We start from the raw sequence: 13,770 nt of genomic DNA on the forward strand, positions 1-13,770 counted from the left end.
GAGTTTAACAAACATCAAATATTGAAAGTTATACAAATGTATTATATGCTACAGTTTTCACTACTTTACATTTGGAAAGCTCTTCTAAGACAGTACCAGCTTTCAGAAAGAAAATCACTTTTTAAAATTTGCATAGATGTTTAAGTTGGCTGTTGGTTCAACTAAGAGTTGATATAATGCACTAAAAGGCATTTTATTAGTAATAGTTATTATAAAACAATTCATGTACCACAAATTTAACTTTTTGGTGCAACAAGAAAAATATTTGTTTTCCATTTATTTCTACAGCTGTTAGAATTCATTGAAATGCAGACTTAAAACATAAATTTTTCTTCGAGACTGCATACATAAAATACTTTTCCTATAACTACACTATATCCCTGACAGATGCCTACGGGGGAGTTCAGTAGTGACTACAGGCATATTTATCTTTAAAGCAATTTTTTTCTCATTGTTTGGGTTTGGGATTGATACCAAGTTTGGAAAAAGATGTTTCTTTAAGATTACATAAATTCACTTTAAAATGTCTCCTCAAATTTAAAAGCCCTGTTTTCTTCAGCTCCTTCTGTCAGGTCTCCATGTCAGTCGATCTAAACCACATCATTCTTGCCCTGAAGTGCTCTTCTCTCAGGTTGTCTTCATTTGACCTTCTGTGGATTCTCCTCCAGGGCTGGGAGGGGGCCTGGTGGCTGGGAGCAGGTGTCCCGGCTATCACGCGGTTGGCCAGGCCAACTGAGGCCTCAGTCACCCCTGCGTCTTTTTGGCGCTTCACAGGGGCTCCAAGACCCCTCAGGGCTGCTGGGGAAACGGACAGTCCAGAGCAGGAGCCCTTCAGAGGCACGTAGAATGTCAGCCTCAGAGCCCAGCGGCTCCATGAGGGCGCCGAGGGCTGTGACCCCAGTTCCAGCTGTCGATGGTGACAGCCTTGTAATGAAGTTTTACACTTGAAACCAAGTCATGTTTAAATGTATATGAACTTCACACATTTCTCATTTCGTAGGTAGTTAGTTAACTGACTTTCATGATGATGTTGTTTGTGTAAGGTGTTTTTTTTCCCCTCTTAGGAGCGTGGGCTGTACTGTGGTAGAAATGCTAACTGAAAAGCCTCCTTGGGCCGAGTTTGAAGCGATGGCTGCCATCTTTAAAATCGCCACTCAGCCAACGAACCCAAAGCTGCCACCTCATGTCTCCGACTATACTCGAGACTTCCTCAAACGGATTTTTGTAGAGGCCAAACTGAGGCCGCCCGCCGACGACCTGCTGAGGCACACGTTTGTGCACTGCCACTAGCGGCCGGGGCCTCTGTGCGCCTGCCCAGCTCCCTGCTGTCCACGCACCCTCTCTCTGACTGCACTTTTCCTTGTTTATAACAGAGAGATGCGGAGGGAAAAAGACAAGAGGGAAAAGTGTTTCTCTTGATTCTTGGTTAAATTTGATTACTAATAATAATAGTAACCTAAATTTTTTATATTTAATCTTCTTTTTCCCTTATAAGAACTTGAAGCTTTTTTTTTTTTTTTTAATTTTTATAATGTACTGATGTGGTTCAGAGACATACAGCACTTTAGTACATAGTCACTCTTTTTAGTACAAAAAAATCATTGGAATACCTAAAGATTGTAGAGTCTTTCCCTGTGTCACTGACGGATTGGCAGTGATGGGGAGACAAGGAAAACGAGAAGAAAAAAATGATGTATAATTTGTAGTTTTTAGTGATAGTATTTAAAATAGATTCTCGTTTGTGGGGTTGAGCCCTAAACTTGAGTTTAGGATAGGTACTCAACTGAAAGAATATAGGTTTCTTCTTGTATCTGTATTCTTTAGATCCTAACCTCTGTCTACCAAGCTTTTTGCTCAGTAGGAATCTTGATAGAAAATATGAATCTCTAGAGGAATGTTTATTTGTTAATCCTAACCAGTATAATAAGCAAATACACTATAATAGATCCATATTACTGGAATCTATCAACCTTGAGGGATAGCTTTCTGCTTTAAAAAAAAAAAAAAGATACTGTTTTATTTTAAAGCAGATATGTGAAGTCAATAAGCAAATTCAAATTAAAAGATAGAAGACTGCTCTAATTAAATGTCTGAGAGTAGAAGAGGCCACATTTGCCAGTCAGCAGAAATGAAAAGAACCGAGTGTGGTTTAGTGCATGTTAAACTGCGTTCTTTACCTGAGGGGGAAGCCCCAAAATCAAGGGGAAGGAGAAGTGAAATCATGCATACTGTATCTTTCCAGTTCCAGCTCCTGATTCCCCGCAGGTAAACATCTTGAGGAACTGAGAGTTTAACCTGCAGTATCCATGTCTTAAAAGCTAATGTTGTGAGAGAAAACCCTTGTTCTTTGGATCACAGAGGACTAAAGTACCTCAGAAAACAGTTACCATGTAAAACAGTGGTTTTCATGGCTGGGGTGGGGATAGTTTTACCTGGCATTTGGCAATGCCTGGAGACATTTTTGGTTGTCATAAAAAAGAGGATGCTAGAGGCATCTAGTGGTTAGAGGTCATGGATGCTGCTAAACAAACTAGAATACACAAGAACAGCACCTCCCTTCCCCATCAAAGCGTTATCCTCCTCAAATATTAAAAGTGCTGAAGTTGAGAATCCCTGAGATCAATACTAGCCCTGGTTATAAACCAAAAATGGCTATGTACAAAGCAGGTTCCTTGCAAAAAGTAAATTTCAGAGAGTGATATAGTGCATAATGAGGGTTTTACAAGAGCAGAGATCACTACTTCAAGTCAAGGGTGAATGATCTGTACAAACAGCAAGGAGCAATCCTTTTCTTACCAGCTGCATATTGCACCCAAATCAGTAACTTTCATTTTGGAAATAAAATTAACTTAAACATGGAGCCTGTTGAACTCAGCCATCTGTATGTATGTATTCTTTCCTCGGAAGTCAGTTCATTCATAATTGTGGGAAAAGAAAGGCATATTAAAACAAAGTATTAACTACTTTAAACGAAGGTTAAAAACTGCCAGATATTTCTAGTATAAGAGCCAAGGACATTAAGCAGAAAGAGACTGCTGGGAAACTCCCACTATCTCTGATGGACCTGTGCTACTGAAAAACGTGAATGATATAGTGATTTGGCCACTTGCAATGTTTTCAGCATATTAGAGCAAGGGCTGAGTACTTTAAGGGTCTAGAAAATAGTATTCTTCCTGGAGGCCCTCAGTGTGATGCCTTTCATGGGATTCATAAGGGACTTGGGTATTTTATTTTCTGCTGAAAGGTATGCTTGTTTAGGAATCGTTTTAAAATACTTTGTTTCTGAAGTTAAGTAGATGTTGGTTTACTGTATCAAGGTCCTATCTGGCATTCCCTGTAGGAATATTTGAAATTCCACTAGCTAGTCTGAGAAGAAGTCAAAGCACAAATACAGCTGTTAAAGCTTCTCCTATTCCCGTATAATGAAAGGAAGCAGCTTGCAAGGAAGAATATGAATTAGTAGCCTACCTCCCACCCCCCAGAAAATCAACTGCCAAATCTTGTGCTATAAACATAGTCCCCAAGGATGTGGATCTATTATAATTTCTTCATCTTTTATGAGTGAAGGCATCTCTTCTACTTGAGCAAGACCATGGTATCTGGACCAGTGGGCTTTTCCTTCCCTTGTGCTGTGTGCTTGTGATTTTCTTTTGGCTCAATTTTGGTCTGTCAGGGTAATCAGCAGTGCAGAATATGAGACAAGTGCTCTTTAAAGAGAAACCTTGGGAGACTGTGAAACCCAAAGCAAAATGTTTGCTTTTTTCAGTCTCTCTCTCTTTCCAAAATGCTATAGAAAATAAAATCACCTGAAAAGAAACTACTATGTTAACACTGCTGCGTAAGACCTTTGTTTTATAAGAAAAATATTAGCTATGGAAAAGTATTGTTCTCTATGTAAAGACTTAAGAATAGATAATAGTTTACAGAGCTATATAAAAATGTGATGTGAATTTATTTCATACAAGTTGTTAAAGGTACCAAAAACACAAAAAAGTTAATATATATAAAAACTAGTAGAACAAAAAAGCTTAAAGTGGGGTGAGGTATGGAAGATCAAAATTAAATTTAAAAAAGAAAAATTTGAAAGCAAACACATCTATCAGGGGCTGTAACACTCCATTTTTTTTTCTTTCTAATAATGCTATGGATCAACAAATGAAATTTGAACTTTTTAGGATGACTATAAATGTGTTTTGTTTTTTAAATGCACAGCCTGATTCTTCTATACTGTAATGTTTCTTTGCTGAGGCTGGAAAATGACCAGACTGCTAACTTTGTGCCTTTAAAATGCGTTCTGCTTTGATAGTGGCAGACTTTTTGGTGCTGGAGAAGATTCACTAGCAGTCTTTTATGTGCTTTTCAGGATATACCTTTCTACTTAGGCCTTGAGAGATTCAAGATGGCATGACTTAGGCTTGGACCAAATACAAGATCTTTTACATTGCACTCAAATTATATTGAATAAAAGGGTTGAAAAATATCATAATGACTAATAGAAATTTTGATGATAATTCTTTAAAATGTATTTTAAAATATACAGACTTTGAAAGTTTCAATATGATGATCTTTAATTTTCCTCATTTACAAAACATGTTTCTAACCTGAGAAACAGTTGAAGACTACTGCCTTAGAAAAGTTTTCAAAGGCATGACAACCTTACATAATTTATATGGATTGAAATGTTAATGCATAGGCTGAACTAGAAAAGAAAAATTAAAACTTATTTCATAGTAAATTGAATTGGCTTTGAAGGAGTCTTTATCTTATTTCCAATAGAAGCTACATTTAAAAGGTGAAATTATTTCTTTAGAGTAGCTTTCTCTGCTACTTCAGTTCTTGTATATGTCAGGTCTGGTGTGTAATATTTCTGAGATGGAAGTATAATAAGGTACATGAAATTACTGAGAAAATACAATTTGAACAGTTTATAGGGACAACCAAGCTTGGGAGCAAAAGCAAATACATTTGCCAGATGCAAACTCCTTGGCCCACAGCAGAGTTCTTTGTCATTGATTTCATTTGGGACCAATAGTTCAATATAAAATCACCTAGTGTCAGCCAAGTATAGGGATCTATCTATTTTTTTTTAACATGGTGAGTCTTTTTCATTTACTTATTCAATATTGTGACTTACTATGTCAGGTATTAAGTTAACTTGTCCTTAAGGAGGTCACAGTCTAGGAGGAAAAAATGGGCAAACAATTGTTTTTTTTGACATATCTTAACTCTGAAAAGTTCGTCAGTGATGTTTTAAACTGTTATTACTTATAAGGTGAGGGGAAAGCGATTTTGGGTGGCCATTGGCTGTGATAAACTGAACAGCAGACAGCAGAAGTGCCCCAGCTGGAGAGATCTGCCACAGGTCAGGCCCCCTCTCGCTCAGGACTCTGAAAACCCAGCCTCTGTTCAGACAGTCCCAGTGATGGGGCATTTATTCCATCACATGGCACTTTTTTTTCCCCTGCTTTTTTCTTTTAAAGAAAATATTTTCTTTTGGTCTGAATTATTAAAATACCCAAAACATTTGATAGAAACTGAATTCTGCCAACAGTGTTTTTTATACTAAGATCAGGAAAATCTTGAGATCTTACTGTTTTATATGAAGTTTGGCCTTTGTTACACATGTATGTAATGTTCATATTTATTTGAATCTTAAGATTGGTTAAAATGTTAATGAAAAGCAGTTTAATTGTTAATTTTTCGTAGTGCCTTTTTCTCTGTATGCCTTAATTTTGTTTTATATCAATAATAATTCACATTACCCACCGCAATGAAAGTTTCTCCAAAATCAGTAGGCTTCAGGAGTTCCTTTGGCCTTAGACTGTGTACTGGCCATTAAACTTTTCTTAATGCCTGCTTCCTCCTACCCTTTTCTACCTCTTTTTTTTGAAAATATGTTAGAAGAGAAACATTAACATTGTTTTGTGATAGACACATTGCAGTTTTACTAGACACAAATTTCTAAGATAAGGATAGAAAGATATTTTAATTCTAAAGAGACATAGTAAATTATTTTCCAAGTTGATTAGTTGATTTTTCAATCACATTGGCACTGTTCAAATTCTTTGCATATCATGTTTCAGTTAACGATTTTCAAAGAAGAACTGGAATGGTGGTTTTTGTCCTAAAGAGATCATTTGAATGGTTTACAAATGTTAAGGCAATGAGACTTAGGGCAATGAGCAAGAAATCCAGGGATAGCAAATTCTAATCCTTACTTTTAAGCTAGCATTTTGACTAAAACTCTAGCTTTTCTGTGAAGAGTGTGTGTGTGTGTGTGTGTGTGTGTGTGTGTGGAGTTGGGGCAGGGGTGGGAAGGAAGGAAAGGTGTGAATGTCCAATTAGATTAGTCTCTGTTCTTGGAAGAACAATTTAAATATGTATAACCTACTGATGTTGGAATGCCAGCACATTTTCCAAAAGTAGCTAGTACAAACAGTTGTTTAATAAAGGTATTTATTGTAAATTGCCAAGCTCTTGGTTGCTAAAAGTAGATTAAAATTGAATTTGTATGTGTGTATAATAGCTTATATATAATTCCTAAATAGAAAGTAATTGGTTTTGCATAGTTCTTCATGAGCTCTTTGGAATAGAAATTCTGCCAGACATTATCAAAACAAGCATCCTTAGCTTACCAAGTGTTCAAAAGGAAATTGTTTTATACCTCTTTTTGGTTGGCTAGGGAAGGCGTGCTGTGAAGCTACTGTTCCTACTTGATAGTCACCTTTAGCTTTGCTTTGACTTCTGCCGCGACCTGGACAGGATGCCATAATAGTTGTGGGAGTTATCGTGCCTACTGACTCTGTGTTCACCTTTCAGAGCTGTAGCGGGTAGTGCGCTCTTAGGGCAGTTTAGAGAACCTTCTCTCGATGGTAGTGAGAGTGGACATGGTTTAGTTTCAGAAAGTTGAGGGAGGAGTCATAGCTATAGTAAAGAATAAACTTTATCTTTGCTTTGTATTACAGTCTCATGTAATTCTTCATATTTTTCAAAATTGTGCATTTTAATTGACAGTAATGCTATTTTTGTTAACAGAAAAGGCGTTAAATCAGTGATTACTATTATTCCCTATGCCTAATGACTTCTTGTTTGTATTTACAATCTGTATTATCAGAATCACTTTAAACCAAAGCTTTTATATTCTCTGCACACATAGCCAAAATGATTAGCACTGTTACTTCTGCCCAATTGTAAGCTAATAGTGTAAAAATGATAAAACAGGTACTAGTAGAATTTGTATCTCAGTCTATCCTTCAAGTTAAAGGACAGGTGCTCGGTGTTTGCATTTAGACATGCAGAATTTACTTCAACTATTAGGGAACTATATAGACATTACAGACTTGAGCTTGTACACGTGCCAATCTTATTAATGTCACTTGACCACAGATGCATATACATACACATCGACACACATGCCTCAGGTTGGGGGCGTACTTTCTTCTTAATGTCTTGACATTTATGAACTTGTGTTTGACTTGAGGGGCATTCCAGGAAAGTTTTGCAGAAAAGTAGGTTATGGACTTTTTGTGCCATAGACATTTTGGAAGACAAGGACAAGTCTGCTCTCCAGCATACATGCAGAATTTGTCCCCAAGTAGGATTTCTGAGTCCCTTAATGCCAGTTGAGGACAGTAAAGTTTGTGACTGTACTGAAAAGCACTTTTGTCTTCACTTATTTGTGTAATTAACTGTTGGTGATTTAGCATTAGCATTGCTTGGAGGGGAGAGATAAGTAACAAAATTACATCTAACTCTGTTAGACACTTAGGCTTCAAAATAGATTTGTCATATTCTCATTTTTCCAAAGACTTTTTTTCCACCTGGAATAAGAAAGAACTAGTGGAAACATTTGCGCTGGAAAGGTTTACAGGCAAAAGAAAGTAGGCCAAACCCTTGGAATATACCCCATTCAAGTGAAAGTGCAGTGTCTAAGGATAAGAATACTTCTTTAAAAACAAGCACTTGTTTTTAATACAGTCTTAGTAAGTAAAAGGTTTACATTTTTTCTATTGCTGTTGGTTTTAAAATTTGCTACCCTGCATTCTGAAATATTATAAAAGAGTTAATACCAAAAATACTTTTAATGTCTGACATCTCTTACATTTCACATGGTTCTTTTTATTCAGATATCATTGTAAATAAAAGTAAACTTGGATAAATATGAGAATAAACTTTTAATTGTTGCAAATTCTGATTATCAATTTGTAAATTTACCCTTTGACCTAATGTACATTTTTAAATGTAGCCATTAAATTCTCTATATTTAATCTGTTAGTTTCTCTCTGTAAATGTTTTTAATCTCAGTTAAATGCTGGGCAGTTTATGTACAGAGGTGTTCTTTTCCTATCAAGGTTGACTTTTTTGCACATTTTTGGAAATGTTTATTTGTACACTGATTTACTACTCTGACCAATAATTGTTGATGGGTGTGTGAGCATCGTGAATGTGTGCATTGAACTACTGTCTGTGTCTCTATGTTTAAACTTCTTTCAAGATGTAGCCATCAGTAACTGCATTGCTATTACTGATTTAGATGGACTTTCATGCTTTTACAAAGTATACTTATCTATGGTTCTATCTTTGTTGAGAACTCAGGAGTTCAACATCACTTTCTGATTTTATATGTATTCTAAAATCCATGACTAAGTTGAAAGTATGCTTGTAACTCTGTGTATTGGGGGATGTGTGTGTGGAGATGTCTTTTTCTGTCTGTAGGTATGTGTATATATCCCAGTAATTTCTTATTTTCATTTCTACATTTTTATGAACTTGTTTTATAAGGGTACTGTTTAGTTAGAATAATTAAATATATATAAAGCTTTCTGAGAGATTATTTACTATATGAATATATTTTCAGCTGGCTGATCAAAACTATTTTCTTAATTTTGTTTTTACCATTCAAAATGTATTTGTATTTCCACAGTTGATTGCAGATTTACTTAGATATCTATCAATTAAAATACTCTTGCAGAGAACATTGAATTCTCATTGAGAATTCTATGAAATGCAAATTAAGGGGAAAAAATAGGTTTTAAGCAGTAGCAAAAACACTGTCCACTAAAACAACCTTTGAATTCTCAGAGCTATGAAAAAATGTGAGAAACTAAATTATCTTGAAGAGATGTCAAGGCTTTTATATCTCCAGTTGCTGTTCGCCTGTCCTACTGTTTTTGAATATTTCCTTTATTCTACCCCAAAGATTTCAACTTTCAGTTTTCTTCTTACTGGGCAAGGTCAGACCTCACTCATAAAACAATATATTGAAAAATTGTGATTCTCTGTGATTAACTATAAATTGGTTTAGAAATGTCCAAACATACATTATTGTGTCTTTACACCGTATTTTGTATTTTAAGTAACTGGCAGAAAACGAATTGGGAATTAAATTTCCAATCTGACAATGTTGTTGTACTTAAGGAGAACCTTGTTTTTAATATGCGGTATCATGTGAAATTACTTATGTTAGGAATAGAGTCCACTGTTGAAGTTGAATGTCACTAAGCTTATGTTACAAGGAGCCGATATGATTAGAAAAACCTACCAGAAGCCAGATACAGTGTGGTATGTGCCACATTTCATGCACATTTGACTTTGTGTTCATTCAAAATTGTGCTTGTAAAAATGTATAAAATTTTTGAGTTTTACAGTTTTTATGTACTTGTTTTTTCTTGCTGGTAAATAGCTTTTTTTTTTAATCTAATGTGAAAGAAACCATGTTTATATTTTGTTAGTGATCAATGACTTTGTTTATATGGAAATTTGTATATGGTTGGCACACATCTTTGTTTAGATTTATCGTGCATGAAGGCCTGCAATAATTAGCACAATGAAAATTGCTTTTTCTTACATGTTCATTTTTTGAAAGATTGTGGTGCAAAGGCTTACTCTAAGTAACCTTCTGGACTATGGAATGAATATAAATGAATGGCACTTTGAGTGTTAATAAAGCTGATATTTATTTCCACTGTGATTGCTTTGTCCACAGCTCTTCTTGGACACACTGTTGTCTCTCCTCTGCCTGCTTTGATCACTCTCTAGGAGACAGCCTAGAAACATTGCAACTAAATCTTCCCAAGATACAAGTCTGTAATGTTCTCCTCAGCGTGCTCTGGCATATTTCTCTAGATACTTTGATTACCCAAATCAGAAATTAACGGTGACTAAAAACAAAAAGACTACTGTCAGAGGGTAGAGAAGGACACTCCCACAGTACTGGAGATCATTTAAGTTAACACTGTCATATACAGGGCAGCCTAGCAACACCAAGTCAAAAGCCTTAGAGTCTTGTATATCCTCTGACCCATCAGTTTTGTGTGTAGGAATATGATTGCAGATGTGCTAGAATATATCTATAAAAGCCCCAAATTGAGTTCTCCATGTTCAGTACTGGGGGCTGTTGTAACAAAGCACTGCAAACTGGCTGGCTTGTTTTGCTGTAGAGGCAATAAGGCCAAAGTTAAGGTGGGCTTCTCAGGTGGCTCAGTGTAAAGAATCTACCTTCAGTGCAGAAGATATGAGTTTGATTCCTGGGTCCAGAAGATCCCCTAAAGGAGGAAATGGCAACCCACTCCGTTATTCTTGCCAGGAAAATCCCATGGACGGAGGAGCCTGGGGCCATGGGGGAGTCTACAGTCTGTGGGGACATGACTGAGCATAAGCACACACAGCAACACGCACAAGGCATCATCAGGCCCGTGCTCCCCCTTAGACCTGCAGGGGAGTCCTTCCTTGCCTGTTTCGAGCTTCTGGTGGCCCCAGGCATTCTTGGCATGTGGCTATGTGGTGGTCTCCCTCTTGTTTCTTTTTTTTAAATAAGGACACCAGTCATGCAGTATCAGGGCCCACTGTAATGACCTCGTTTTAACTTGATTACCTCTAAAGACTGTATTTCCAAATAAGGTCACATTCTGAGGTACTAGAGGTTAGGATTTCAAAATATCTTTTTGTGGGAAACACAAACATACTGCAGTCTGCCCTATGGCTCCTGAAAATTCATATTTTTCCCGGGTACCAAATACTTTGACCTCATCCCAACTTTCACCCCATCCCAACTTCCCCCAAAGTCTTATTCTAACATCAACTCTAAGTCCGTACATGTTACTAAACTTCCGTTCATTCAGTTCAGTCGCTCAGTCATGTCTGACTTTGCAGCCCCCACAGACTGCAAAACACCAGGCTTCCCTGTCCATCAGCAGCTCCCAGAGCTTGCTCACATTCATGTCCATCCGGTTGGTGATGCCATCCAACTCATCCTCAGGAAAATTAACCGGGTTTGGCAGTTAGAGCATAAATGCTGTATATTCAAGGTCATTTTTTGTTTTTCTTTGGCTGCTCCACATGGCTTGGGGGATCTTGGTTCCCCAACCAAGGATCAAACCCAGGCCTTCCACAGTGGAAGTGCAGAGTCGTAACCACTGGACCACCAGGGAACTCCCAAGCCATTATTTCTGTTTACCAAAATTTGTCTTAAGTTCAAGATGCAGTTAAAGATTAATATCTGACAATACTCTATAGAGCGATTTACAATAGGGTAAGTTAGAACCGGTCATGGAACAACAGACTGTTTGCAAATAGGAAAAGGAGTATGTCAAGGCTGTATATTGTCACCCTGCTTATTTAACTTATATGCAGAGTACATCATGAGAAACGCTGGGCTGGAAGAAGCACAAGCTGGAAACAAGATTGCCAGAAGAAATATCAATAACCTCAGATATGCAGATGACACCACCCTTATGGCAGAAAGTGAAGAAGAACTAAAAAGCCTCTTGCTGAAAGTGAAAGAGGAGAGTGAAGAAGTTGGCTTAAAGCTCAACATTCAGAAAACTAAGATCATGGCATCTGGTCCCGTCACTTCATGGCAAATAGATGGGGAAACAGTGGAAACAGTGTCAAACTTGATTTTTTGGGGCTCCAAAATCACTGCAGATGGTGATTGCAGCCATGAAATTAAAAGACGCTTACTCCTTGGAAGGAAGGTTATGACCAACCTAGATAGCATATTGAAAAGCAGAGATAAATTACTTTGCTAACAAAGGTCCTTCTAGTCAAGGCTATGGTTTTTCCAATGGTCACATATGGATGTGAGAGTTGGACTGTGATGAAAGCTGAGTGCCGAAGAATCGATGCTTTTGAACTGTGGTGTTGGAGAAGAGAGTCCCTTGGACTGCAAGGAGATCCAACCAGTATATTCTAAAGGAGATCAGTCCTGGGTGTTCTTTGGAAGGAATGATGCTAAAGCTGAAACTCCAATACTTTGGCCACCTGATGGGAAGAGTTGACTCATTGGAAAAGACCCTGATTCTGGGAGGGATTAGGGGCAAGAGGAGAAGGGGATGACAGAGGATGAGATGGCTGGATGGCATCACCGACTTGATGGACATGAGTTTGAGTGAACTCCGGGAGTTGGTGATGGACAGTGAGGCCTGGGGTCACAAAGAGTCAGACACGACTGAGCAACTGAACTGAACTGAACCTGGAACTAACTATTCCAATACCCCCAAATTAGGGTTTGACTAAATAAATTATGACTGTTGTTTTTCAGTTGCCAAGTCATGTCCAACTCTTTGTGACCTGATGAACTGCAGCAGGCTGGGCTTTCTTGTCCTTCACTATCTCCCAGAGTTTGCTCAAACTCAGGTCCATCCAGTCGGTGATGCCTTCCAACCATCTCATCCTCTTTCATTCCCTTCTGCTCCTGCCTTCAATCTTTCCCAGCATCAGGGTCTTTTCCAATGAGTCAGCTCTTCTCATCAGGTGGCCTAACTATTTAAACTTCATTAAATAGTCATTAAACATTCATTTTTGAATGTTTTTCTAGTAGTCATGTATGGTTGTGAGCGTTGGACCATAAAGAAGGCTGAGCGCTGAAGAATTGATGCTTGTGAACTGTGGTGTTGGAGAAGACTCCTGAGAGTCCCTTGGACTGTAGGTAGATCAAACTGCTGCTGCTGCTGCTAAGTCACTTTAGTCGTGTCCAACTCTGTGTGACCCCATAGACCGCAGCCCACCAGGCTCCTCTGTCCCTGGGATTCTCTAGGTAAGAATACTGGAGTGGGTTGCCATTTCCTTCTCCAGTGCATAAAAGTGAAAAGTGAAAGTGAAGTTGCTCAGTCGTGTCTGACTCTTCACGACCCCATGGACTGTAGCCTACCAGGCTCCTCCATCCATGGGATTTTCCAGGCAAGAGTACTGGAATGGGTTGCCATTTCCTTCTCCAAGATCAAACTAGTCAATCCTAAAGGAGGATCAGTCCTGGGTGTTCATCGGAAGGACTGATGTTGAAGCTTAAACTCCCAGTACTTTGGCCACCTCATGCGAAGAGCTGACTCATTGGAAAAGACCCTGATGCTGGGAAAGATTGAGGGCAGGAGGAGAAGGGGACGACAGAGGATGAGATGGTTGGATGGCATCACTGACTCAATGGACATGAGTTTGAGTAAACTCTGGGAGTTGGTGATGGACAGGAAGGCCTGGTATGCTGCGGTCCATGGGGTCACAAAGAGTCAAACACGACTGAGTGACTGAACTGAAAGCTTATGTTAAGATTTTTTTTTTTTTAAAGATAAAAAAAATTCTATGTCCAAGCAACATCTTGATGTTAAAAAAACACCTACTCACAGGAAAAAAAGCCTGGGGAAAAAAAGCCAAAATATAGATGGCTAGGGTTGTGTTAGGTATGATTTAAATAGCCTTCACTATACTTTTCCCTGTTTTCACATGGAAATGATTAATCAGAGGGAAAATGTAAACCTGCCAAAGAAAGTTTTAGTG

At 38.0% G+C, this 13,770-nt stretch overlaps 1 protein-coding gene across 3 annotated transcripts in view; it reads left to right on the top strand.

The window, feature by feature from the left end:
- The window catches only part of MAP3K2 (mitogen-activated protein kinase kinase kinase 2), a 97,778-nt gene that overhangs the window by 82,265 nt on the left and 1,743 nt on the right, over positions 1–13,770 (top strand). The window contains exon 17 of one of the 3 annotated variants that reach the window (XM_059877692.1): positions 9,986–12,873. The exons of 1 other annotated variant lie outside the window; for it this stretch is intronic. In XM_059877692.1, coding sequence (XP_059733675.1) covers positions 9,986–10,154 — 169 coding nt within the window. In that variant the 3' untranslated portion in view covers positions 10,155–12,873. One more of the 3 variants, XM_002685232.7, reaches the window with a different exon arrangement.

This window comes from Bos taurus, chromosome 2 (assembly GCF_002263795.3).
Source record: "Bos taurus isolate L1 Dominette 01449 registration number 42190680 breed Hereford chromosome 2, ARS-UCD2.0, whole genome shotgun sequence".
In the NCBI taxonomy this organism is placed as follows: Eukaryota; Metazoa; Chordata; class Mammalia; order Artiodactyla; family Bovidae; genus Bos; species Bos taurus.